Source organism: Calidris pugnax, unplaced genomic scaffold, assembly GCF_001431845.1.
Source record: "Calidris pugnax isolate Ruff unplaced genomic scaffold, ASM143184v1 scaffold38, whole genome shotgun sequence".
NCBI lineage: Eukaryota > Metazoa > Chordata > Aves > Charadriiformes > Scolopacidae > Calidris > Calidris pugnax.
The window spans coordinates 18,492,418-18,519,134 of NW_015090995.1; the positions used below are offsets into that span (position 1 = coordinate 18,492,418).

The 26,717-nt window shown below is 44.4% G+C and overlaps 1 protein-coding gene across 1 annotated transcript in view; it reads left to right on the forward strand.

The window, feature by feature from the left end:
• Positions 1–24,593, forward strand: part of MCF2 (MCF.2 cell line derived transforming sequence) — a 63,988-nt gene extending 39,395 nt beyond the window's left edge. The window contains exons 12-30 of the mRNA XM_014955324.1: positions 58–249; positions 499–670; positions 3,908–3,996; positions 4,360–4,448; positions 4,678–4,744; positions 6,560–6,675; positions 6,790–6,859; positions 7,229–7,321; positions 7,661–7,753; positions 9,497–9,622; positions 10,446–10,667; positions 14,248–14,340; positions 15,566–15,644; positions 16,187–16,250; positions 16,812–16,918; positions 17,000–17,112; positions 17,400–17,512; positions 18,851–18,951; positions 23,624–24,593. Of these exons, the coding sequence (XP_014810810.1) occupies positions 58–249; positions 499–670; positions 3,908–3,996; positions 4,360–4,448; positions 4,678–4,744; positions 6,560–6,675; positions 6,790–6,859; positions 7,229–7,321; positions 7,661–7,753; positions 9,497–9,622; positions 10,446–10,667; positions 14,248–14,340; positions 15,566–15,644; positions 16,187–16,250; positions 16,812–16,918; positions 17,000–17,112; positions 17,400–17,512; positions 18,851–18,951; positions 23,624–23,664 (2,040 nt within the window). The 3' untranslated portion in view covers positions 23,665–24,593. The remainder of the gene's footprint in view (positions 1–57; positions 250–498; positions 671–3,907; positions 3,997–4,359; positions 4,449–4,677; positions 4,745–6,559; positions 6,676–6,789; positions 6,860–7,228; positions 7,322–7,660; positions 7,754–9,496; positions 9,623–10,445; positions 10,668–14,247; positions 14,341–15,565; positions 15,645–16,186; positions 16,251–16,811; positions 16,919–16,999; positions 17,113–17,399; positions 17,513–18,850; positions 18,952–23,623) is intronic.
• The last annotated feature ends 2,124 nt before the right edge of the window (positions 24,594–26,717 follow it).

A 26,717-nucleotide genomic window follows, 5' to 3' on the forward strand; every position in this document is an offset into this window, starting at 1 on the left:
TTAGTAGGGGTGCTGCTCGTGGTCGCACTCCCCGTGTTTGCCCCCTGCTGTCCCCAGGCTCTGCAGTGCTGTGACGAAGGTGCCTACCTGCTCGCCAACCAGCAGATGGACAAGTGCCAGTCCAAAGAAGGCGCTCAGAAAGCTCTCCAGGACATAGAGAGATTTCTTGAAAGCTCTTCAGCCTACTTAAACTACGATCCCCAAGCCCTCCACTATGATTTTGAGTCAGTCTTGACATCAGAGTTGAAGGTAGGCAACCCCTCCAGTTCCGTAACAAGTGAAAAGCAAGATGGGACTGTGACTTTGTCAGCATTATAGTCCTCTCTTTTGGGTTAAAGTGCAAAAAAAGCAGTTGTTTTTTTGGTCATGGGAGTCTTTTTCACCCTCTACAGTGCCAGATCAGACTGTGACTGTGTCAGCAACAAAACTCTCTTTTGGGTTAAAGCACAAAAAAAGCAGGTTTTTTTTGGTCACAGGAGTCTTTTTCACCCTCTACAGTGCCAGATACAGTCGGTGCAGGTCAAGCTTGAGAACGTCCGGAGCATGTTTGAGAATCGTCAGTCTTGCTTCAAGAAGCTGTTGGATAAGCACGTGCGGCCGGTCCAATTGGTAGCCCCTCGGCCAGAAAATCCACCGAGATCAAAATCACCATTATTCTCTCCTAAACATGGTAAAATATTTTAAGTTTATGGTATTTTCAGATGATAAGTTCGCTTTGAGGCAGGAAGAGCAAGGTCGAGGATGGTTTTGAGAAACCACTTAGACCTTGCTGGCTGATACAGATTTGTTGCATGTTGTTGTAAATGTATATAAGATGATTTATTATCTTTTCAGTTTTTGTGTCCAGCTTCCCATACCTGTGTGGAGAACGGGGCTGGTTGCTTGCTGTTTATTTTCCCTTCCTACTCAGTGAAAAAAGAGAGCTGCAAACAGCGCAAACGTCCAGTTTTGCTTTACGAGCATCATTTATTTTCCCTTCCTACTCAGTGAAAAAGGAGAGTTGCAAGCAGCACGAACATCCAGTTTTGCTTTACGAGCATCCTATCGGGCAGAAAACTGGTGAATTAGTACTACAGGGAAAAAGGGCAAGGTTTATAAATTTATTAGCATACCTATTCTCTGCGACAGTCTCTATAACTGTCTTCAGCTGGAACTGACACAAAGTGAGATTGATGTTTGCAAAGGAGCTTGGAGAAATGAGGAGCTCAAATCTCATGAACAGAAATGAGCAGCTGGATGTTTAAATCCCTTTGATTCCTTGAGAATGTCTTTCCTAATCCCAATTGAGGAATAATTAATGCCCATAAAGGTACAAATTCTGGTTGAACTGAGGTCACTGAATGTTCTGTCTTGATTTTGGTAATGGGATGTAGCACAATGTTAGCTTTAAATGATAATGTTAAAACTTTCATCCTTGGCAGCTCCGTATGTATCAGAATTAAAAAGTATTCTGAAGTAACATCCATGTATTTTAAACCAGGGATGCGCTAAGTTATGCGGGAATATTGAATTCAATGATCTGACTGCATAAAGCAATTAAATATTTGTGTTTTAACACCGAATTCTTAGGATGAATTAATGAATATTGGTTACGGTGAGCTGTAGCAGGTGCCATACAAAGAGTACCAATGGCTCCAGTTCAGGGGGTGACATGTAAATAGCCAAACTAGCGGAGTGAGAGGAATAGGTGCAGACCAGAGCAGTAAATAAATCCCAAATTTCCTTTTCCCAGGCTGGTGGCCCCTTTACTAGACCACACTTTGAACCCCTTTCCTCAATCAGGAAAAAAACCCGAGTCTTTTAACTAGAGTATATCCTGTTTTACCTAATGTAACTTGCCCTGCTTTCTAGAAACAGAAAACTATTAAGGAGGAATTATTGACCTAAAGAGTGGGGGTAAATGGGTGGCCACCTCCGTGGGGTGGTGTGAGACCATCATCAATCGGCTGCACTTATTTCATGCCTTTATGGGATGCACGTTTTCCTAGCAAAGGCGCTCGGCCACCTGCCAAGCCCAGGTATCCTCCATTAACCCCCTTCCTGGAAGGGATGATCAAGTGTGTCGAAGCAAGCGTAGCCAGCCAGCAGGGAAAGACAAAAGGCTCCTCTTTGGATAGATCACGCCAAGAGAGCTTTTTGATAAGGCCTCTGTTTAACACAGAACATCAAAATGCTGCCGGCGTGATGTGAGGTGTCAAAGACACACGCTGGGCTCCGCCGGCAGCGCTTTGAGATGGATGGGTTTTATGGCAGGGATTGAAACCAAACCACCTCCGAGCACATTCCTTTTGTCCTCTTTTTCTTTCTTTCTTTCTTTCATTTCCCCACCCCCTCCACCTCTTTTTCCGTCTGAGGAAAGACGCTTCCTCTTTCATCTTTGCCCTGGATTTGAAGCCTGTCTGATGAATGTGGTTCTAATTTTGAAACTGCTTTTTTTTTTTTGGGGTGGGGGAAGAGTAAACCTACCCTGTCCTGAGCTGTGGAGCATGGGAAGGTGTGTGGAAGCGGTACGGCAGGCTGCGGCTGAGCCCCAGTGCTGGAGTAAAGTCTATCTTGCAGAAAAAGAGGGAGCTGCAGCTGGTGACCACCTCTCACCTAACTTCTTCTCCACGTTCCCTTCCTCCCAGCAGGACCACCGGCAGGTCCTGCTTTCTTTTGGGTCTTCTTGCCCATAATGGGTCATACCCTACACTCCGTCCCCTGCCAGGTCACCTCTGTGTGACAGACCCCGCACAGAGCTCGAGAAATTAATTATTGCCATTAACGTGGGGTGAAAAAACTTTTTTGGGGAAAAAATGTCACATTAACAATTCAGAAATAAGAAAAGTTTGAAAGATGCTGTATAACTTATTGGGGAGGTTGATGTTATCTGAGAGGGCTACAGGAAAGCTGGGGAGGGACTTGGAAAAGACCTTTTTGGTGGAAAATTGTGACATTAACAATTCAGAAATAAGAAATGTTTGAAAGATGCTGTATAACTCGTTTGGGAGGTTGATGTTATCTGAGGGGGCTACAGGAAAGCTGGGAAGGGACTTTTTACGACGGAATGTAGTGGTAGGATGAGGGGTAGTGGCTTCAACTTGGAAGAGGGGAGATTTAGGTGAGATCTCAGGAAGAAATTTTTCAGATGGAACATAGTGGTAGGATGAGGGGTAATGGCTTCAACTTGGAAGAGGGGAGATTTAGGTGAGATCTCAGGAAGAAATTTTTCACTGTGAGGGTGGTGAGAGCCTGGCCCAGGTTGCCCAGAGAAGCTGTGGCTGCCCCATCCCTGGAGGGGTTCAAGGCCAGGCTGGATGGGGCTTGGAGCAACCTGGTCTGGTGGGAGGTGTCCCTGCCCAGGGTAGGGTCTTTAAGGTGCCTTCCAACCCAAACCATTCTCTGATTCTATCTTTTATTTTTAAGTTTCCAATTACCTCTGTAACCCAAAGTATTACAAGTTGTGATTATCTACTGACAATATCAATAAATTCTTCCAAGGTGGAGAAACAGTTTATACCAGCTGAGCATTTGCCCTACGTTCATAAAAGGACTTTAAAACAGTATCCCAGTAGGTGATGTTCCTTTTGGTAGTTTATTTGATTTTATTGTTTTCATTCATCTGCACAGGCTTCACAAACTTTGTTAGCTTTTGATTACAGTATTCACTCAATGAACATCTCGTTTTTTATGATTACTTTTTACTTTATGGCCTTTATGACCATCCGTGTGACTTGTGTCATTTGGTATTCAGTATTGTTGTTTGAGATGGTAAACTTTATTTTGCCAGTTTGCTTGTGGAACTGGCTAACTAATTATTCATTCTTAAAGATATATCCCATTTTTCTTTGTGACTTGTTAGTTTCTGTCTGAACCATCTCCTTCACTGTAGGTATACATTATGTATTTATGTTTTTTTCTACCCAAGGTGTGGATTTTAATTCCAGTTTGAAATTTTCATTTGATCTCTCTCTCCCGGGGAAGAAAACGTCAAGAAAAACTCCGAGTTCTCGCAAGGTAAAAATTATTCATGAAATCCGAATGAGTTTCATACACTGAAAAACTGAAACCCTTCTAAAAATTGATTGTACTTAGACTTTGGATTTGAAGATGCTCTTTTTTTCTTAAAAAGAAAAACAACCCAAACCAAAAAGCCCTTTTATATCCAAATGGTTTAGTTGGATTAGTCCAGCATCTGAGATGTATCTTGCATTGTTTTTCCAAGTCATAGATATCGATCTGCTGTGTGCTACTTCCTGAACTTGTGCTTTGCATAACAGTGATGCCTATTAGCAAAACTCCACATCCACAGATATTTCCCCCATGGAAGCTGGTCTCTGGTCTCTGCACTAATGAATGTTGTTGCCATTTCTCTTCCAGATTGAAGTAATGCACGACTACCAGGAGAAACGGAATTCCTTGCAATATTTCATTTCAGACAGTGACGACAGCTTGGATATACTAAAAGGGTAAGCTTTCACCCTGGTTACCTCACTCAAAATGATGTTTATTTCTGGCCAGTCCTTGTCCCATCCATGTTGTTCCTCCAGCCTGACCCTCTCTTGCGCTTTTGCCTGTTCAATCACCCCTATGTTGGTTGTTTCATGAGATCACACTGTACTTTGGACTGCTTGAACTGTGGTTTTTTTTTCACAGACATAAAAATAATATGCTGCTTTTTTTATTCCTTTATGCCAGTCACGTCATAAATGAGCTTATAGAAACTGAGAGAGTGTACGTAGAGGAACTCTTCACTGTTTTGACGGTGAGTGACTTCTTCTGGCTGCTCGTGACCGTTCCCCAGTGACTTGTACAAAAGAGCTCCTGCCACTCTGTCAAGCAAAGCAAAAATGTGATGGGGCAGGTTTCTACCAGACTGTCATAACCCAAGCTAGTTGTAAATGTTAAGTCTTCTCCCAAGCTTTTCTTTGTTGGAAGCATCTGCAGGAACAGTTGGTGTCAGGATGAGCTTTTCATCTAGAATGAAGGAGAAGCCTTCTGTTTGTACACAGAAGTGCTGGTAATTAGTTTTATCAGTGCCTGGAAAAATGTACAAAAAACTGTTATTTTTAACTGTTCCCTACTTTCTTTTTCCTTTTGGAGACAAAAGCAAGAAGCCTGTGTTTTATCCTTGGGAAGATTCTGTCTCAATACTGTGAAGTGTGTGAACGTGTAACCCACATTTCTTTAGAAATCAGATGATAATTTCTCATGCTGCCATTTTAGATACTACTGCTTTATTCCAATATCACTCTTGCTGATGGCCAAAACAAGCTGGCTGTTAAATGGCTCTCCCCTGCTTTGCATTTCTCTCACCCAGGAGCAAGCAGGATATAAATCTGTTGGACTGCAGGTAGTTACACGTAATTGCCCTGCGCTGATTGGGGTTTTTGTTAAACCACAGTGTACATGATAAAGCAGCTGGCAGGTACACAGATTTATTACTGGGCTTATCAAGTCTAGAGAGAGAAAAATGGACTGATAGCCTTTTTCTGAAAACAGTATTTCCTTTAAAGAGGGAAGCCTGCCCGTTAAATATAAATGACTGTTTTTCCAGATACTTATCTTCTCCTGCATCCTTAATCAACTACAAAATACCTGCTGGGTGTAAGGAATACAGATCCCAACCATAGTGAGCATGAGAGATTGATTGGGAAAGCCAAGGAAGATGGGCTGTACATCCTGAATCCATTTTTGCAACCATGTTTGCCACTCATGTTTAAAAGGACCTCAGCTCTGTGCAACACTTGGTGACTAGTGTGGCCAGCTTGAGCGGTGGCTGGTGGCCTTCATGATGTCTTCTTTGCAGTGACGGTCCCGACCTCTGGCCATGCCTTCTCCCTGCTCTAGGGTTAGGGTGTTTGCCACATCTGGTGAATGTTTTGGTTTTGGGGCAGTGATGTGATGTTACTGAGGTGGCCTTTATGTTATCTCCTAGTTCCACCCAATGATTTGTAGTGCAGCATTGTCCCTTGCAGCTCCTTCCTGCTTGGGAGGCTGGGGTTTCCAGAGGCAAGTGGAGCCACGGAGGACAGAAATCCTGAGGCATCCAGGAGAGTGAGACCCTGGTGCTCAGCAGCTCTTGTACCAGAGCAAAAAGCCTGTTGATCTTGTTATTTGATCTCAAGCCATCTCTGCTTTGTAACAAGCTACCTCGTGCACCATTTCTCATGAGATTGTATGTCACTGCATCCCCTGTGTAACAAATCCCCGTGACAAACACGTTGTCACTCCTGTGTCCCATGGTCGTAGAGCAGATGTGCTCAACCCAGACAAGTTCCTCCTCCCACAGTCAGGCCATAGCAAGGAGAAGGTGGCTACCATTTGCCTTTGGTGAATAGAGAGCATGTCCATGGTAGCCATCCAAGCCATCTCCTGCTGGACCGCAACCCCACGTGCTCAGGGACTGAAAGACAAGGGTTTAGGGACAAAAAAATAAGGCAATAAAAGGGATGTAGCAGTTTGAAACAAAGCAGATTGTATTGCAAGTCTGTTCACGTCCCTTTTTCATCTGCCTTCGAGGAGATGCCAAACCAAGGCCTTACCAACTGAGTGATGGTCCCCTTTTTGCATCCCGTAGGGCTACAGAGCTGAGATGGACAACCCTGCCATGCTCATCCTCATGCCTCCCGTGCTGAGGAACAGGAAGGATGTCCTCTTTGGAAACATGCCCGAGATATACGACTTCCACAACAAGTACGGTGCCCCCTCTGTTCACCTTTTCATCAGACTCATTTCCTTTAAGGATGAAATACCCAAATCCTGCTTTCCTCACTCCTGTGTTTTTGTCTCCTCTCCCTTCTCTTGCAGAATTTTCCTGCACAGTCTGGAAAGCTGCCTGGGAGCGCCCGAGAGAGTGGGATTTTGTTTCCTAGACAGGGTGGGTGACTCACTTTCGCATATGTAGCAGACTCAAAGGCCAGTGTTTTTCCTGATTCGTCGCACTCCGCAACATCTCAGTTATGTCAGTTGGGGAAGATGCTTCTGAGAAGGCAGCACCAACAGCAGGGCAGGGAGCGTGGGTGCCTGGCCAGCAGCAGATGGGGGAAAGCAGCCTTCGTGACTGCACTGCTGTGATTCCCAGCAGTGGTTCTGTTACCCAAACTCTGTGACTTGCAGATATTAAGGCTGGAAGCAGAGAAAAAAGCAAATTTACAGCTTGGGCGTTCAGCTTGTTTGCCTGCCCAGCAGGTTGGGGGTGTGTGAGTGTGTGTGTGTGTGTGACTTCCTTTTTTGGCTTCCCTTACAGCGGCAGGATTTCCAGATGTATGAGAAATACTGCCAGAACAAGCCCCGCTCGGAGTCCCTGTGGAGGCAGTGCTCTGAAAGCACCTTCTTCCAGGTGAGCTGTGTGTGCCCCCACCAAGGCAGGCATCCTCCTGGGATGCTCACTTGTCCCAAACACCCTCCTCAGCACCCGGCTGATTTCACAGCATATACTGTTTACCATTGCATGGAAGCCTCATGAAAATAGCAGTTGGGGTTTCTCGTACACAAGGAGTTAAAGGCAGATCCATTCATTATATTACTTGATGTGTTTTTATAAAATTTCTTCAGTTATAGGCAACATATGACATTTTTACACGAAATCTTTGAAGTCAGCAAACCATACAAGTCATGCTGTTGGAATAACTACGTATAGTTGGTGCGGAACGTACTTAATCAGAATTCTTGGTTCCAGGAATGCCAAAGAAAATTGGAGCACAAACTCGGGCTGGATTCCTATTTGCTGAAGCCAGTGCAGCGCCTGACAAAATACCAGTTACTCCTGAAGGTATTTCGTGTTCTGCCTAGCATACTAGTTGTGCTGTTGGAATAACTACTTATAGTTGGTGCAGAACATACTTAATCAGAATTCTTGGTTCCAGGAATGCCAAAGAAAATTGGAGCACAAACTCGGGCTGGATTCCTATTTGCTGAAGCCAGTGCAGCGCCTGACAAAATACCAGTTACTCCTGAAGGTATTTCGTGTTCTGCTTCGAGAGGACATTGGGAGATAGATCTGTTTTCAAGCTTGTTTTATTTTTCAATTAAAGGTTACCTGTAAATCAGTACCAAGCCTTAGATTACATTCTGCTTGTCTTGGCCTTCTGTAGGGACTTTCAGTGAAGATGAAAATTCACACACCTGAAAAAAAAACAAGCTTTTTTTATGGGGAGAAAGATCGAATCTGTTCAGAGGTGCAAAATGACAAAAACAGTTCTAAGAAATCTGAACCAGAGATGATCATAAGAGTATGATGGATGAGATATGGTATATTGATGCATCTCTTCTTCCCCTCAGGGTTGTTATCGTGCCTGTGATCTTTAATGCATTTATTCTTGTATTTTTCAATTAAAGGTTACCTGTAAATCAGTACCAAGCCTTAGATTACATTCTGCTTGTCTTGGCCTTCTGTAGGGACTTTCAGTGAAGATGAAAATTCACACACCTGAAAAAAAAACAAGCTTTTTTTATGGGGAGAAAGATCGAATCTGTTCAGAGGTGCAAAATGACAAAAACAGTTCTAAGAAATCTGAACCAGAGATGATCATAAGAGTATGATGGATGAGATATGGTATATTGATGCATCTCTTCTTCCCCTCAGGGTTGTTATCGTGCCTGTGATCTTTAATGCATTTATTCTTGTGTCCCCTCACTGAGGCAGGGCAGTGCTATTATTCCCAATTTACAGGGAACTGGGGTGGTGGCTTCTGAACCCCACCTTCCAGTTTCCTGCATGAGGGATGGGTACACAAGAAGCTGTAAGTGGGCAGAGGAGATCTCAAATGAAAGTAATTTTATTTCAGTGGTATAATTCCCAACTCTGTCTTCTGCTTATTGACTTGAAGGCTCTGGATTTTATACAATCCTTAGTATATTGATGCATCTCTCCTTCCCCTCAGGGTTGTTATCATGCCTGTGATCTTTAATGCATTTATTCTTGTGTCCCCTCACTGAAGCAGAGCAGTGCTGTTATTCCCAATTTACAGGGAACTGGGGTGGTGGCTTCTGAACCCCACCTTCCAGTTTCCTGCATGAGGGATGGGTACACAAGAAGCTGTAAGTGGGCAGAGGAGATCTCAAATGAAAGTAATTTTATTTCAGTGGTATAATTCCCAACTCTGTCTTCTGCTTATTGACTTGAAGGCTCTGGATTTTATACAATCCGTTCCTTGTGTCTGCCAGTCTGAAGACAATCATCTACTGCAACCTTATTTGAAGGCATATACAACATATTGGCAGCTGCTGGAAAACACCAGCCTTATTTCCCATTTCTTACCAATTTAAAACACAACACAAAGAGCTCAGATGAGCGTGATGCCACTCTATAACCTGACACTGTCCTTAAGGAAACCCAGAAAAAAATGGGCCATGCTTCAGTGGTCTGTTCCACACCTTGTGCTGACTGTGGTTTAGAGCCAGTCTTATTTTTTTGTGACCTATGAAAACAAGGTTGCTCTTGGGCATTGGAAAATTTAGGTGAGATGGAAAACTCTGTTTTGTTCGACACGTGCTCTCCCATTTCTATTTTCAGGAGCTGCTAAAGTACAGCACGAGCTGTGATGGAGTTCAGGAACTTCAAGAAGCTCTGGTTGCAATGTTGGATTTGCTGAAGTCAGTCAACGACTCTATGCATCAGATTTCAATCACAGGATATGATGTGAGTAGATGGGGGTAACGGGAGACCTTGCACAAGGCCACACGATGCATTGGGAGTGGAGAGTGTCTCAGAATATAAGGGCTAAAAACTCTACTAGAGCAGCTACAAAGTGAATGGGATCAGGAAGCTCTTACAGGTGACAGCCTTCCATCTGATTTCAGGATTTTGGACAATCTCTGCATCCAAAGGACACATCCAAAGTCACGTAGTGCCCATACTTGCCACCTTGTGGTTTTGGAGAGTATTTTTTTCCATCATGCACCTTAGTTGTCTCATGGCTTGCCTTATTAATTCAGCTGGGGTGTCCTCATAGCATTTCTCATTCAACATTCAACCAAATACTCTCCACGGCTGATTTTGATCCTTGCTCATTGAAGTAGTAACCTTTCCTAGGGCTTCAGGGAAGGGTGAGGGGATGGCTTTCGAAGCTGCTGGTCCCAGTCCTGGTCTCCTGGAGAAGTCCATCCTCTGAGACTTCAGTTCAGGCTCAAATCTCGTCTGCTTTTTCCCACCAAAACAGCCAGATCCCTTGACCTGGACTTCCACAGGAGCTGGAGAGCTTTCCTATCTTCCTAGTTCTTCCAGTTACTGACTTGTATCCCTTCACACAGCTGCAACCCTGCATCCGAGACCTCTGCATCCCTCCTGGCACCGTGCCATCACTCCCAAAAGATCATCTGATCCTTCCAGGAAGACCTATTCTGAGAGTGACGTGCCTTGGAACAGAGCTGGCCCTGTCACCCGTCATTGTTTGGACAGGCCTCTTGCATTTTAATTGATGTCTTTTTCTTTCTTTTTTTCTCCTTTGTCGTACTCTCACCAGGGTGACCTGAGCGAACTGGGGAAAGTGTTGATGCAAGGATCTTTCAGTGTTTGGACAGGACACCGAAAAGGTCCAACAAAAATGAAGGATCTTGCCAGGTTCAAGCCAATGCAGAGGCATTTGTTCCTGTATGAGAAAGCCTTGGTCTTCTGCAAGAAGCGAGAGGAGCATGGAGACGGATACGACAAAACCTCATCTTACAGTTTTAAGCATTTTTTGAAAGTAAGGACTTTTTTGGTTGGGGCCATTGCCTTTTATATTGTAAATCAATAACTCTGCAGACCCAGAGATTATTTTTCCTCTAACACAGAGACTTGTTTTCTGCTATTAAGGGCTGTAATGCCCCAGATGGAAGTGCCGTGCCCATGAAAGGGTGTAACAAGCTGTGAGGACCCCCACAGCTGAAGCAGCAGCTGGGGGAGCCCATGGACTCAGAGTCATGTATGTGGTGGCATCTGCCAGGGATATGGTGCTATGGGCAAGTCCCAGGGGTGAGAATGTGCCTTCTCCCCTTCCCTAGTCTGCTTTCTGCAGTGGGGGCGAGGACATGGAACTGGGGAGGCTCTTCATGTCTTCCCCAGCCCAGCTGGGAGACCAAGGGGGCTCCTCACACCCCTGGTCCCCATGGAGGTCCCTTGGGTAGAGGTCTGTCTGATGCCCAGCCTGGCTGCTCTCAACCCATTTCCCAGCTGGGAGGATGCAGAGAGAACTCTTCTTCCTCTCTCATCGCCTTTCTCCTTTGGCAGGCTCTAACTGCAGTAAATGTACAATTATCAGATGAAGAAAGTAGCCTATGGCAAAATAAGAGGGAATAAGAGGGACATAAACATCTGTCCCAAGCCCATAAATACCAACTATTATCAATAAAAATCCCAAACTGCTTCTCTAAAAGAGTCCTCCTGGCAGACTGCGTGTGATGAGCACTTCTAACAGCGGCATTTTGTCTCAGTACTCTGCCTTGTTTGTCTGGATAAATAAAACCCCCAATATGAGTGTATCTTAGAATGGAGAAAAAAAAAAAAAAGGGGGCATTTGGAGGCAGAGCGTTCAAGCACGGAGACTGCAGGTCCCTGATCTCCACAGGGTCTGGGGACAGAGATGCCACGAGTCATCAAAGCCATAGAATAGCAGATAAGTCTGTTCAGCTCCAGTGCACGTTACAAATTGTGTATTAAGAGCAAATCCCAGGCCATATGTTAAATGTTTTTCCCAAACAGCGTCGTTTTCTTCCTGGAGAGCTTGTTTTCCCCATGGTACTTGTTTTGCCATACGTGCTTTTGAAAGAACTGAAGAGGTGGTGTGGGGAAAACCTGACAGGAGGAGACAATCCTGCACTCAGGAGTCCAGGCGATGGGGCCAGGGTTTTTCTTTGCCCCAAGAGGGCTCATTTTCCAGTTGTTTGCATTGCTGCACTTAGAGGTTGGGGTAAGAGAATCCATGGATGCTGCAGGATTACATCTGCACACATCCCTCTTCAGAATTGCTGTCCTGAGGGCAAAATTGTGTTTCTGGAGCTTGACATTTGTTTGATTCATGATAGTACCAGGAAATTATTTTTCTTTGCAAGAATGTTTTGTGGGGATTCAGAATTAAAGCAAGCTGTTGGGTAGAAGCTGTGTAACTGGACATCTGTAGAACAAACAAAAGAAGCCCTCAGGGTAATATTTTACATGTTGTGTAAAATATCCAGTGGTACATGCCTCCTCTTCAGCTGAGGTGCAGTAACGTAGAGGCTGCAGGTTCATAACTCACTGCAGAGCCAAGTAAATCAGTCTGCCTCGTACCGGGAGGAGCTCCATCCCAGAGCTTTCCACGAGCCCACCTCGTCTGCATTGCAGTCAACAGCCCAGGGACAGTAAATCCTGGCCAAGGGGGAGGACACAGAAATGCAAAATCCACTAATACGAACAGGCAGACCTTAAATATGTCTATTGCTGACACTTCTCATAGTAGATCACCTAAAATTTCTAACATCTCGATGCTCGGGCAGTTTTGTAGGAGACTGTATAAATTGCTGTGCTAAACAAGAGCCCAGAGCTGGAAATTGCAGCGACTGGATGAGCTGCTCTCTAGGCTGCCCTTTTAGCATCTTTCATAATTTCTTTTTTTTTTTTAACTTTCAAGTTTTTTAAGTGTTCATGCAGTCAGGAGGGAGCCTGATCCAGTTTTCAAGGGCATCATAAGCTGCTCTCTAGGCTGCCCTTTTAACATTTTTCATAATTTCTTTTTTTTTTTTTTTTTAACTTTCAAGTTTTTTAAGTGTTCATGCAGTCAGGAGGGAGCCTGATCCAGTTTTCAAGGGCATCATAGCACTGGATAGAATTTTCCAAAATGTTCAGGGTGCTGTTGCAGACTTCAACCTGTGTGTTTTTAAATACCAATGGATGGGTGTAAAACAGCAGATGTGGCAGTGGTCACTGGTTTTTGTCACCTTCTTGCAAGCTCAGTGGAGATCTCTCAACTTTTACTGTACTGGACCAGTTGAGAGAGGGGTGTGAGGCAAAGAGAGACTGGGAAAATACCAACCCCTCTTCAGTGAGGAGCATTTCTGCATCTGGAGGCAAACGCTTTCTCCAAAGTTGGGAAGATCTCTGCTGTTTACGCCAGTGAAGAAATGAAGAGAGCTAATTAGCAACTTGCTTCCTATTCCCTGAGGCCATTGGTAGTCACTGAAAATGGGTGTCAACATTTGAATAAGTAACTACGAACAGAAAGTTTGCCCAAGTGACCTAATTTGTAAATTCTCCTAGTCTTTCAGACCAAAAGCTCTGAGGAAGCACATATTAACCAAGAAGGACAGCAGTGTTAGACAGATATTCTTTCTAAGGCCTTATTTGTATTTATACTGATTTATCTAATGTGGTCTGTGTGAATAATTTATGATAGATTATACCATTATTATTAGATCTGTTTCAAAACATGTAAGTGGGATACTTCAGCTATTTCTGACCGTCTGTTAATCAGCAATAAATTCCTAGCAAACTGTGCTTCAAATGAGAAGATGTTTTATGCAATATCAGGTATTCAAGCATTTTTTAGCTCTCTGATGTGTTCAGCAGGTGGGTCGGAGGCCTCTTATTGCTGAAGAGTTTCTTGGTCTCCAAGCGTAGTTGGAGCTCCTCATCCAGTTGGGTCTCTTTGTGCAGATCCTGAGTTATTTGTGCCTTTAGCATTTCCATCCAACTTACCAAAAGTGGGCTGTGATAACGGGTACAGCAGCATCCAGCCACATAGAGCTTATCCTTCCCAAAAGCCAGGTTTGTGGCAGTTCAGGCTGTACATCCAAAAGTTAACCCTTCTTTTGGAAACCTTGGGGTGATTTCTCAACTACAGGGATGGGCAGGGGCCAAAAGATGCTGAACTGACATTCCTGAAGGAGCTGAGGGCTTCACAAATGGGGTTTAAAGTTCGCTGAAAGAATGAAACAGAGCATCCAGCAAGTAAATAAAGACTCATGTGGCAGAAATAACGTATGTAGAAAAAAAACTCGCCGTGCATTTATAAACTTTCATATGCCTTATCTGAGAAATTCCATGCTGAAAGAGGCATGAGATGACTTTTCAGTTAGTTCCACCAATTCCTGAATTAAAAGTCCCCTAAAAGTCCATTGATTGGTTTCAAAAAGCTTTTGCAAATACAGCAAGCTGGTAGTTTCAGTTGCTACTGAAATGAAAATTGACAAAATCTGTTAAACTGGGTGAAAACGGGTTTGTTTAACCTGCTGCAAAAATGTCTGGAATCCTAGGGAAGAGGGAGAGATCTGTGGTGTGTTTAATTTCTTGTGGTTCTTTTGGCTTTGCAGATGAACGCGGTTGGAATAACGGAGAATGTGAAAGGAGATCATCGGAAATTTGAAATCTGGTATAGTGGGCGAGAAGAGGTCTATGTCGTGCAGGTTTGTCACTTCAAAAGTCTGGGTATTTGTACATCCACATTTAACTCGCATTTTCTCTTCCTCTTTGTCCACATCAGCATTCCCAGAGCTGTCCCCCCAAGTGTCCAGTCCAGGACCCTAAAAGTCATCTTAAAGTGGAGACAGAATTGGTGCTTAGAAATAGAGCCTTTTATTCCAGATGAAATCTCCAATAGACCTGTAGTTGAAAAAAAAAAAAGAAGAACAATTTATTGTGCTTAATGGCTTATATGAATTGGCTGGGAACTGGGCCTCATGCTTTAATGGCCACGGGCCACGTGTGAGCCTCTACAAATAGCTGTCAGAACTGCTCCCAGAGCAGAGGCTCAGCCTCCATCGTGCTGTTTCCAGCAGTCTTTCAACTCATCTGCAAAATAGTAACCTGATTGACCTTATTTCTTCATTATTTATATTTTTTTTCCCCTTTTGTAGCATTTTGAATAGAAATTTATGGAGGTGAAATGTTTGCCTAAGGGGGTGTTCACAGGAAAACCCATTGTGCAAATATTGTTTGGGGTTTTTTTAATACTAACATAGAGCTTTTTTTCTCTATGTTACAACACAGTAGTCAACTTAAATTTGTACAGCAGACGTGTATAGCCAAGAATACATATATTCAAAAGTTTTTTTTAATAAGTCCTCTGCTCTAACATAGAGCTTTTTTTCTCTGTGTTACAACACAGTAGCCAACTTAAATTTGTACAGCAGATGTGTATAGCCAAGAATACATATATTCAAAAGGCAGTTTTGGCCCTGTAGGTATTTTGTTAAAGATGCACACGTGCTTTTGCCCACGCTCCTTGCATTGTAGCGATGGCTCCACAATTTCCACTGTATTTTGCCTGGACGTGGTGGGGACCATCAATTTTAAAAGATGAAGAATGTTTAAAATTTAGTGGTGGCTTTGGATAAAAGGGGACTTCAGGTAATTGCAGCACAGAAAAGTAAGGTTTTATTTCATACATTGTAATGGGTAGTTCTTAATTCAAAATTCAGACAGTTTTATCTTCTTCCAGTTTCCACTGTGTTTTGCCTGGACGTGGTGGGGACCATCAATTTTAAAAGATGAAGAATGTTTAAAATTTAGCGGTGGCTTTGGATAAAAGGGGACTTCAGGTAATTGCAGCACAGAAAAGTAAGGTTTTATTTCATACATTGTAATGGGTAGTTCTTAATTCAAAATTCAGACAGTTTTATCTTCTTCCAGGCCCAAACAGTAGATCTGAAGATGGCATGGTTGAATGAAATAAGAAAAATTTTGTTCAAGCAGCAGGAGCTTATTAAAGGTACGTTTGACCAATTTCTCTGTGGCCTTCTCTCTGCAGCAGAGCCTTTCCTATTTTCACATTGCTAAGCTTCAAATCCACTAATTCTCACCAGAGCATTGATTTTCAGGAGAAGCCTGGCAGCAAAATACCGGAGCGAGGCCTTACTTTGCAGGGAGATAACGTAACTTAGAGCAGTAAAGACCAGGTGCTTATGTGAAAAAGAATTACAGGAGTACATATTTATTTATTTATTTTGGTCATTACCTTGGGGATTATTTCACATTTGTTATCATAGGCTTAATTCAACAAGATACATAGCAGATGCCTAGTGTTAAGCATATGAGAGTCTGCAGTGGCATGCTCGCTATTGGATTTGGGCTGAAATAGCATCTTAATCATAACTAAGTCTGTGCTTTGCAAGAGTCCCTGTGTCTGGTTTTCTCTAAACAGAAATCATTAAGGTCGTACAGAAGTATTTTAAAATAATGCCTCGAGTGTGACTCGAGGTTGCTAATAAAAAAAAAACCTGGATTTTAAGCTGGTGTTTGATCTCCCCGCAGTGGAGAAGCAGCAGCCCGGCTCCTGCACGGACCAGCTCCCACTCTCCTCCCAGCTGGGTGATGGGTGAGTCCTGCATCCATACTGGGGGCTTTCCCCTGGTACCTCCCATCCCTGGGCACCTTCTGGCCATATCCTGCCTCTGTGTTTTTCCCCCTGCCCCATTTCTGTCCGGGACCCCGGGGTGGGAGGCAGGAGGGACGTGCTGGCATTTGTCCTTCCATGGCAGGGGTTTGGGGACAGGGTCTCTTTGGGCAGCCCCTGGCACTGGCCTGGCAGCACAGCCTGAGCTGCAGCTCCTCTGCCAATGGAGACAAAGATCAAGGACCGTGCTCAAATTGAGGGGAAGAAATACTGCAGAAACTTTATTTGCCCTCCCAAAAAATTGAAACCAGGCACTGAAGTCCTTTACTTTCATAGAAACATCCATTAAAAAGTACCATTATTATATCTGACCCTGTTTTACAAAACCTCATAGAGTTTATGTTCATCCATGAAGTAAAATAAGATTAATTTCTTCTGTATGATTTTTTTTTTATCATTCAGGAAGCAGCAGAGAGCGTGTTCATCCATGAAGTAAAAGTAAGATGAATTTCTTCTGTATGATTTTATTTTTTTATCATTCAGGAAGCAGCAGAGAGCCTCCATAAGCTCAGAAGAGAACGATTCAGAGCGCACCAGCCCGGTGATGCTGGACAGTGGGCTCCCGTCCCCCCAGAACAAGCCCCACAGAAGTAGGGACCCTTTCCCTTCCTTCGGGGTGCACTCCAGGGGTGCTGGGATCCCCCCACCCTGAGCTCCACGCTCTCTTGCAGGCTGGCCAGGAATGTCACAGTCCCTGGAGATCTGCGAGGGGCTGGAGGAGTGGTCAGGAAACCAGTACCTCTCCAACTGCTCCGACACCGAAGAGGAGGATGGGAACCAGCTGGTTAGTACGGGGGTGCAATGGTCCCAGAGCTCAGGGGGCTGCTGGTTTTGGTCATGTCACTTTGTTTTGCTTCACTGGATAATCCATGTATCTTGTCCATGTCGCATGGATTTTCCATATCTCAATTCTGGGGCCATAGTTTCTTGAAATAATTTTAATTAAGGTAGCTGACAGGGCTCTGTCATGTTCCCTGTGGTGGTCAGAAATAACAGCTGCATGATATGATCCCTCCAACCTATGGCTCTACGACATGGCTAAATGAGATAATTTTTTTCTTATTATCACAGTCTCCAGGAAAATACAAAGCCCTGGCGGACTGCAAGAGGAGAGGCTCAGAAGACCTGCTGGTGAAAAATGGGGATGAAATTCAGCTTTTGCATGAAGATGGTGAGGGACAGTGGTAGGTATTTCAGGATTACTTTGCCTTATCTCTCGGAGCCTGCGGGGCAGTCCCTGTGCAGCGATGCGCTCGCTGCAGCTTCTGATTAACTTTTAGGCTGTTCCAGAAAGCCAGAGAGTTCCTTCCCTTGCCAAGACTAGAGGCCATAAGCGCTGGCTTTGCCTGGAAAAAACATGTCAGGGCTTCCCTTGCCATGGACCAGCTGTGTTTTACCAACATCCTCACTGCCCTCTTCCCACTCCAGATGATGCTTCAAGTGAGAGCTCTTTGGCCACCCCAGCTCAGCTGCTGGCTTTGTTCCTCTGGGCTTATTAATAGCAATATGAAGTGATTGTGAGACATTTTCCTCCCTCAAATAAGCATTAACTGGTTAATGGCTGTGGACCAGCTCTCTGTTGTATTTAAAGCTGTGGCTCACAAGATAACACTTCACAGCTGGTTCTCTCCCATTGCCTGGGAAATCACCGCACCCAACCTCCTGCCTGGTGAACCATTGGTCTCTTCATCTCAGAGGGCAGAAATCTTGTGGTTTCTGCAGCAGTTTGGCAGAGATTTCTGGCTGGCTGTCCTTTCCAGGTTGATTTCTGACTAGCTTGTCATCAGCCAGCCCGGGGTCTCGGTAGGAGGGGATGTGGGGAGGCTGATGCTGGCAGGAACCTGCATCAGATTTGTGCTGGCACTAACCCCAAAAAGCACAGACACACATTCCCCAGGGAGGATTCCTGGCCCCAGCACCTACAGCCCTTGCATTTCAAGGGAAATTCAGTTTGTTGCTAGCAAAAGCAAGGTGTAAAGCATCTCGGTTTTGCTGAGTGCTCACCACCTCTCCCAGCTGCTTCGGCCGGTGCCAGGCAGAGATTTCTCACACCAAACTTTTCTTGTTAGTGCAGATTTCCCTGCATGGCTGACAGAGAAATGTCATGTATGAGCAGGAGTTATTTCCAGCTGCCTACATCCTGCGTTGAATTTACTTAGAGTACCCTGCCTAAATTAAATCCTGCCAGTCTAGCTTAGGAACAGGATTGAGGAGAGTAATTGTCCTTGGCTCCATCAGTAGTCGGTGGAGGGAAACTGGCACCTCTGGAGATCAATACAGGTCTCAGGCAGAATAACTGCTGCTCTGGAGAGTCCTGTTCCTCTCCGTTGGTGAGAACTGTGCTCCCAGTGTAGGCTTTTTAATTAAGTTCCTAAATGGAGGCAGGAAGAATACTTTAAACGCACACCCAGCTCCTGTTAAAACGCTTCCCTGGTTTGAACAAATTGTTGGTTGCACCAGGTGCTGTGCAAAGGGCTCTGGGGTTGGTGTGTTCCTGTCACTAATACCGTTGTCGTTCAAAGGTTGGTGAAAAACCTAAACAGAAGAAAAGAAGGCTGGATTCCTGTCCACAGTCTGCAGATAGTGGTGGGGGACTGCAGATACCGGAACGCCAAAGTGGCAGGTATTATATAGCAGAAATAGCTCAGAACTCCTATCAGGTCTTTTAAGCCATTTGCGTTACACTTGATGTACTAAACCTGGCTGCATATGCCTCTGCAGGAAAAAAAAACAAAACAAAGACAAAAACCAGAAAGCAGCTATTCCAAAAAGCCTGCAAAAGTAGTAAATTAAGCTTTTTGTTTGTTTGTTTGTTAAGACCTTAAGACATTTCTGTGACTTTAGGCACTAGTAAATTAAAACCAAGCATTTTAGAAACCGTAGATTTCTTTGCAAGAGCACTGGGTAGAAGACTGGGGGAGAAGAGCCGGAGTCTGATCAGGGATTCTGGAGTCTGATCAGGGATTCCTCTGACTGTTTTGCCTCCTTGCTGCTGTAGCTCAAACCCCAAACCCCATGTGGGCAGGAGGTACCCAGGCAAAATCTCCTCCTGCTTCCGAAAGACTATACCCCATTTCTGCATTTCTCTTGCCCTCCTGGCTGCCTGCTTGTTAAGCCGCCGTCGGAATAAAGTTTATAAACAGGTCACCAGGTTTCAGCAGAAGGCGTCTGGTCTCCAAAAATAGCATTTCTCATTTTCTAGCCGCAAGTGTACATAGAAACAGGTAGGGAAGCATAACAGATGACACGAGAAGGAAAATCTCCTCCTGCTTGCAAAAGACTGACGTGGCCTGACCCCCAACAGGCAATACCCCATTTCTGCATTTCTCTTGCCCTCCTGGCTGCCTGCTTGTTAAGCCGCCGTCGGAATAAAGTTTATAAACAGGTCACCAGGTTTCAGCAGAAGGCGTCTGGTCTCCAAAAATAGCATTTCTCATTTTCTAGCCGCAAGTGTACATAGAAACAGGTAGGGAAGCATAACAGATGACACGAGAAGGTGCCTTAAGAGCAGGCTGTCTCCCTGGCTTTGTGTGCAGCATCACCACTCCGTGCGTTGCCTCATCGCCGTGCCATCCGCTGGGGACGGGGACCAGGGTTTGCCATGGGAGCAGCTCAGGGAACCCACCTAGATATAGTCCATTTTAAAAAAAGATACACCAGTTATGACCATATAAAACATAGAGCAAGTAGATTTGTTGTAAAATATTTCCTTTTTGTCAAAATCTTTTGTTTTGCTGAATATGAAAGAGGTGTTCTGAAAGGCTTAGACTGGGACGGGGACCAGGGTTTGCCATGGGAGCAGCTCAGGGAACCCACCTAGATATAGTCCATTTTAAAAAAAGATACACCAGTTATGACCATAAAAAACTTAAAACAAGTAGATTTGTTTTAAAATATTTCCTTTTTGTCAAAATCTTTTGTTTTGCTGAATATGAAAGAGGCGTTCTGAAAGGCTTAGACTTCCAGTCTTGATGGTTTTGCAGTGTTTTTTAGTGAAGTCTTTCCTGTGCAGGAAGGTATGTTTTCATCCCCTCTGTCACAGGGCAGACACATTTCACAGGCTGGGGTTTTTCTGCCTTTCTGTAAGAGGTAGCTTTTGGGGGGCTGGAAGCAGAGCTGAGGTTCCCCTGTCCATGCTCCCACCCTGGGGCACCACGTGTTGGTTTTTGGGGGAGATCTGGTTATCACATCTCACCGGGTCCTGGACCGCAGCCTGTGCAGGAGCTTTCTCCAGCCATAAATGCATCCTGAAAGTAGGGTGTGGGCAAACTTGGATCACGGGTTTGCTTTGTCAGTGGTCGTACCCCCCAAAGCCCAGAGACTCGCAGCTCCAGGCTGGTTTATGGAGTTGGTGAGGGCAAAGTAAGGAGGATTTCACAAGGCAAAACTGCAGAAAGCTCCTCCTGAAAGCCTCACACCACTGCCCCGGTGCTTTGCCAGGCTCTAGTCGCAGCCCCGAGGCTCTGTTTTCCCCTATAACACTAACTCTGCTCTCTCTGGCTGTTGCTGATCATATCCTATATGCAGTCTCTAGGCACGATTCTAATTTTACATGCGCTCCAGGCAATATTGTAGGATGATGTAGGATGTTTCCTTGCTATTTCCTAGAGCTATTCCTAGAGCTTTTCAGGGCTGTGTCCTTATAGCCATGATGTACTTGCACTCAGAAAACTGATTTTTAAACAGCACCTTTGCATTTAGCAATTCCCTTTCCTCTGTGGATGGGCCATTTTATGCTGCAGGTGACTTTCTACCACTGACTGCTCAGGTTGGGCTCTTTTCTGCTTCTTCAGAAGATGGAGCTCTTGCTCCGGTAAAGCAGAGGGAGAATTAGGCAGCCAAGCTTGTAGAGCAAAGTGGAGGCAGGAGGGAGCACCAAAATCCTCATGTATTATTAGCTGCTTGTGTTGAAATGCTGTTTTTCGGCTAAGCAGGGTAAACTTGATGAACATGTGGGGTCTCTGAGAGCTTAGAGTGCACTGGAGTCAATCCAGAGCCAGGGGAGAGGCCACCCTGGCTCTTTTTGGGGGTTAGTGCCACTGTTATTGCTCGTCTCCAGGTCCCCACAATGAATATATCTGCCATCACAGAATTTCATAACCAGAATTCATACAAATCTTGGGTTTGGGTGGTGTTTTTTTTCAGGGCAAAGCCTTTAGCTGAATAGATGAAATGGTTCCCTTACCTGAACGTTTTTTTCTCAGATTTTTATGGTGGGCCCTAACGAGAACCTCCCGCCACAGGGAGGTTTCTAAGCTGTTCCTCTCCCCTCCTGCTAATTATTCCAGTACAAGTTATAATGAAGTTACAGGCAACTTTTTACTGCCCATTTTAAGTTATCAGACATGTATTTGGTCAATGCCCTGCTCCCCTAGCATTGCCAGCTTGGCAAATCCACCGTTGTGTACCCACTTTCTAAGGGAGAGCCCATGTGCAAAGCTGAACTTGCAACACCCAAACCAACCCACAGATGGGTTTTTTTTCTTCCTTTTCTCACATGGCTGCAGAGGTGATTTTCCTTAGAGATGGGTGGTTCCTATTGGCAATGCTGTTGATAAAGCTAGTATTTTTGGTCAGATCTTCTTTTGCAAAGGTGGCGGTGACGGAAACCTTATTCAGCTTTTTATAAATCTTGGCTTGGAGATAAGCCAGGAGGCTTTTTGGGAGGAAGATGGCTGGTTGGAGGTCAGTTTGAAAACCAGTTTTCCCTCTGGTGTGCTTCTAGCTATAATTTCTGAGATTAGCCCTTTCTGCTTTCTTCTGAATAGATTTATTCTGTCTCCTGTGCAGATACCTGGTGGATTTTTTTGGTGTGTGCTGTAGAAATAGTTTCGTATCGCAGGTGATAACACACAGATCTCGATGGAAAAAGTTTGGAGAGAACTCCGCTTAGAAAAAGCAATATCCAGAAAATAACCACTGCTTTTTTTTGCCTCAGTGACAGAGGGCTCATGTCCAGCCTCCCCTCTCATCGAGGCTGAGCTTTGTCTGAGCTCTTCCTTTCTCTCGGCAGCGATAAACAGATACAAATGAGAGGAAGCCTGTTGTTCACTCCTGAATTTTCACAAAATGGGGCCAAGGGATTTTCAGCTTTTTTTTTTTTTTTTTTTTTTTCACCTGACCTTTAAATTTGGGCAGAGAGAAGGGCACGTTTCTGGTTTCCACTTGCTGCATGGAGGTTGTGCGAGACTGGTTTCTCTCAGAGAGAGGATGAAATAGGGCAGCCGGAATGAAGAAGGGATTCAGACAGAAAATGGAAGCAGTGATAAATGCCTTTAATTATTAGCTATGTAAAAAAGAACTTTCAAGTTCTTTTAAACAGCAAAATAAAGTTGCAGATGGCGTGTGGCTTAAGCCCAAAGGCGAGGAGCACTCGGAGCAGGGCTGGAAGGATGCTCTGTGCTGGGCCAGGCACCCGCATCCGCGTGGTTTGAGGAGGACACAGGCTCCTGTTCCACACACCAGACCCTCTCCCAGTTTGTTTTAACTTGCCAAATGATCTCTTTCAAGCCTTATGGGGATCCCCTGTGTGTGCTCTTCATGTGATAAAGCCCAGCAAAGCTTTCTCCCTCTGGTTGTGCCCCAAGGACCCAGCTCACGCGTCCCCTGCTCCTGCTGGCCAGGGCGGTGGGGATGGTCCTCCCCATTACGGGTGGGCTTGAGGCAACCTGTTGCGTGGCTCCCTGGGCCACCTGGCTTGAATTTGCCCCATTAGAGTGTCGCACGTGCCTGAGCTCTTGCAGGCTGGCCTGAGCATGTTGGCTGAAACGTGCAGGTTTTGCCCCAGTTCTGTTCAAAGCGCCGCTGGTGGCTTGGCAGATGCAGCCCAGCTCTTTGCACTATTACTCACGCACTTTAGGGATGGCAGCCGCAGGCTTCCGTAGTTATACAGGGTCCCTTCCAGGTGATGTTGATTATTTTATTTTTGGGGGGCCTTTGAAATGTAAAGCAGGGTCTCCTTGTGCGACCTGCGCCGCCAGCCAGCTTCACACAACAGCTAGTTTTTAACCCTGTAGAAAACCTTTTTGAGCCTGACGAACTAAGGAGCCTAGAGAAGGTATCAGCTGGCCAGGCTGGTAAAATCAAGCGATGAAACGATGGAAAGGAGTCAAACCCTGTGGTCCTGCCTTAGACAAGGCTCTCGCTAAAGCCAGTGGGAGTTGAGCTTGTAGGGAGAACTGCAGGAGTGCACTGATTTATTTTTCCGTTATACAACTGCTACGTGATTACAGGGAACAATGTATTTCTTGGAATAAGATGCTTTAATATTAACACCATTCTTCATTACTTTATAGATGCTGCCCTGTGTAACACGAGAAAGTTTAGTTCCCCTTGAATTAAGGGTGAACTAGTAGCATCCTATTTTCGATGCTCTTTGGAAGCTTTCGACTCAGTGTTACAGAGAACCAGCACAGTAGTTGGAGTTGTCCTGTACCATCCATCACATTCCCAGACCTCCACAGCTTCATCTGCACTCAACGGGACCGGGGTCCTAAGCAGCTTCTCATAGTCATAAAGGAAGCCATTCTCTGCTCTTTCATTTTTTTTACTCTCCTGTGGAAAGTACAGTATTTTATTCATTTTACCTGCTGTTTTTTCCATGACATCCATCACGTTTCATCAGAGAAGTACACTACAGTTTCCTGACACTTTGTTTAGATGCTTGAAGTTTCCTCTACAGGTTGAAGGCTACTTATTAGCTGACAACTGTTGAAGTCGATTGCAAATAAAAGAGTTGAGTTTTGGTAAACCAAAAAAAAAAACAAAAAAACCACCAAAAACCAACCAACCAACACCAAACCACAAAGAAGCTGTATGTCCTGCTTGATTGATTTTATGGATGGATTTTTCTTAGATATCTACCTGAGCTATGTGAATGTAATGTTCTGTACGAGCATCATCTGGCTGACTCACGTGTGAAGATGCAATAACGCTAAAGATCCTCTTTTTTTTTTGCACTTAGGGCCTGATTCCAGCCCATTGCAGTCAGTCCCATTGATTTCAGTGAGGTTTGGGTCAGGTCACACTGACAACTCAGGGTTGTCACCAATCACTTAGGGTCCCAAAGTGTCCCAAGGCTGAAACCTGTATCTAGCAAGTGTTGAAGTTTACATTAAATGTATGTACTTTTGGAACACGTGCCATAAATCCAAGTTAAATGTCCATGTTTGCACTAAGGATGTTCTTGTGATAAGACTCTACTTTTCAGCATCTTTAACAATAATGTATCTATGGAATTTTTGAGACAGAAGAAAAAAAAAAAAAGAAAAAGGAGATCGAACGCTCATAATTTAATTTTGTGTTTCTTTGTCTAATGCTCATAATTTAATTTTGTGTTTCTTTGTCTAGTTTGGCTTTTGTAGAATGTAGGTACAGGTGGTTTGCAAAAAAACCACCAAAAACCAACCAACCAACACCAAACCACAAAGAAGCTGTATGTCCTGCTTGATTGATTTTATGGATGGATTTTTCTTAGATATCTACCTGAGCTATGTGAATGTAATGTTCTGTACGAGCATCATCTGGCTGACTCACGTGTGAAGATGCAATAACGCTAAAGATCCTCTTTTTTTTTTGCACTTAGGGCCTGATTCCAGCCCATTGCAGTCAGTCCCATTGATTTCAGTGAGGTTTGGGTCAGGTCACACTGACAACTCAGGGTTGTCACCAATCACTTAGGGTCCCAAAGTGTCCCAAGGCTGAAACCTGTATCTAGCAAGTGTTGAAGTTTACATTAAATGTATGTACTTTTGGAACACGTGCCATAAATCCAAGTTAAATGTCCATGTTTGCACTAAGGATGTTCTTGTGATAAGACTCTACTTTTCAGCATCTTTAACAATAATGTATCTATGGAATTTTTGAGACAGAAGAAAAAAAAAAAAAGAAAAAGGAGATCGAACGCTCATAATTTAATTTTGTGTTTCTTTGTCTAGTTTGGCTTTTGTAGAATGTAGGTACAGGTGGTTTGACTTTTAAGCAGATGTGTGCAAAGAGCATCCGGCTGCGTTGAGAGCAGGGTTGATCGTGTGCATGCGGTAGTGAACTCGCTCTGTCCCGTCAAAACGAGACGTTTTATACCGTGGACTGAAGGGGGACCTTTATGATCTTTCATTTGTGAACCATGGATTCTTAGACACAGTCCCAAATTGTCATGTTAAAACATACTGGAGGGGTTTTTTTTTTAAACTATTTGTGACCATTTTTGTACGGAGGAATCATCGAACTAGGTGATGGCTGTGGTTGCCTGGGGGGTTCCCCACCACCACCCTGGTGGGCGTTTCTCCAGTTTGGGTGGCCAGTATTGCAGAAAATATCCCCCATACACCCTCAAAACGGTGACTGGCTGAGTCTGAACTGGGCAATGCTGCGAGGCCTAGAAAGATCCCAGTGGTCTTCAGCCACTGGCAACCACAGCAGAGAGGTTTTAACTCATTGAAGGTTATTTCCATCTACTTTAAAACTGGTCACAAGGCACTTGCTGGGTGGAAAAGTAGGATTCTCTTAAGTTCCCGTCGGGGCTGTTTATAGTGGTAACAATTCTTGTGGTAAGAGTACACATTTTGAGGTGCAACTGTAAATATTTGTCTCCAACATAGCACACATTGCATATTCAATGGTTTTAATCTTTTCTGTCTTCCATGGTTTTAAATCTAAGCTTTTATTAATTTATGGGGTTGATAAGTTCTGCAAATCTGAATGTACAGTCTGAGATTTTTAACATTTGAAACTTTGCACACGACATGGTCTGTTACCTTAAGTATGCTGTTGAACTAGGCTCTTCATGTATATGTATAAATCACAGCAGAGAATTTTCTCTGACTGCAAGTTTAAATGAACTATATTGTATATGTACCTGTAAAAAAAATGTGTTAAATCTATATTTAAAGATTAAAAACTTGTTAAATAAATTCATACGAGAACGTGCGATTCTGTTCAAACGCACCTCTGCTATAATTTTAGAGGAAAAAACCCCACAATTCATACATGTGTTGGTTTTATTTAATTTCTGTGGAATGAATATAGCCTTCTTACACACGTTTTGATTTTAAAGTAGGTGGTGGCAGATGATCTGATTAGCTTTTAGCAATTAGCTGAGTTGCCTGGAGTGTGATAAAGCCTCTGCCCACCCCGGGGTGCAGTTCCTGAGGGACGTGCTGTTCCCCTGTGCACCCCTGGAGTTTGCCATGGAGGGAGAGACGGGATGAGCTGGCACCAGTCAGAGGGAAACCTCCCTCCCTCTGGGATTATTCCCTTCCCCTGGGATTAGTCCCTTCCCCTGGGATTATTTCCTTCCCTTGGAGTTGGGAACCGGATTGAGGCCCCTGGGGACAGCCCCACACAGACCTCTCTGCCCAGCGTAGCCTTTCCCCGGGTGATAAGTGCAAT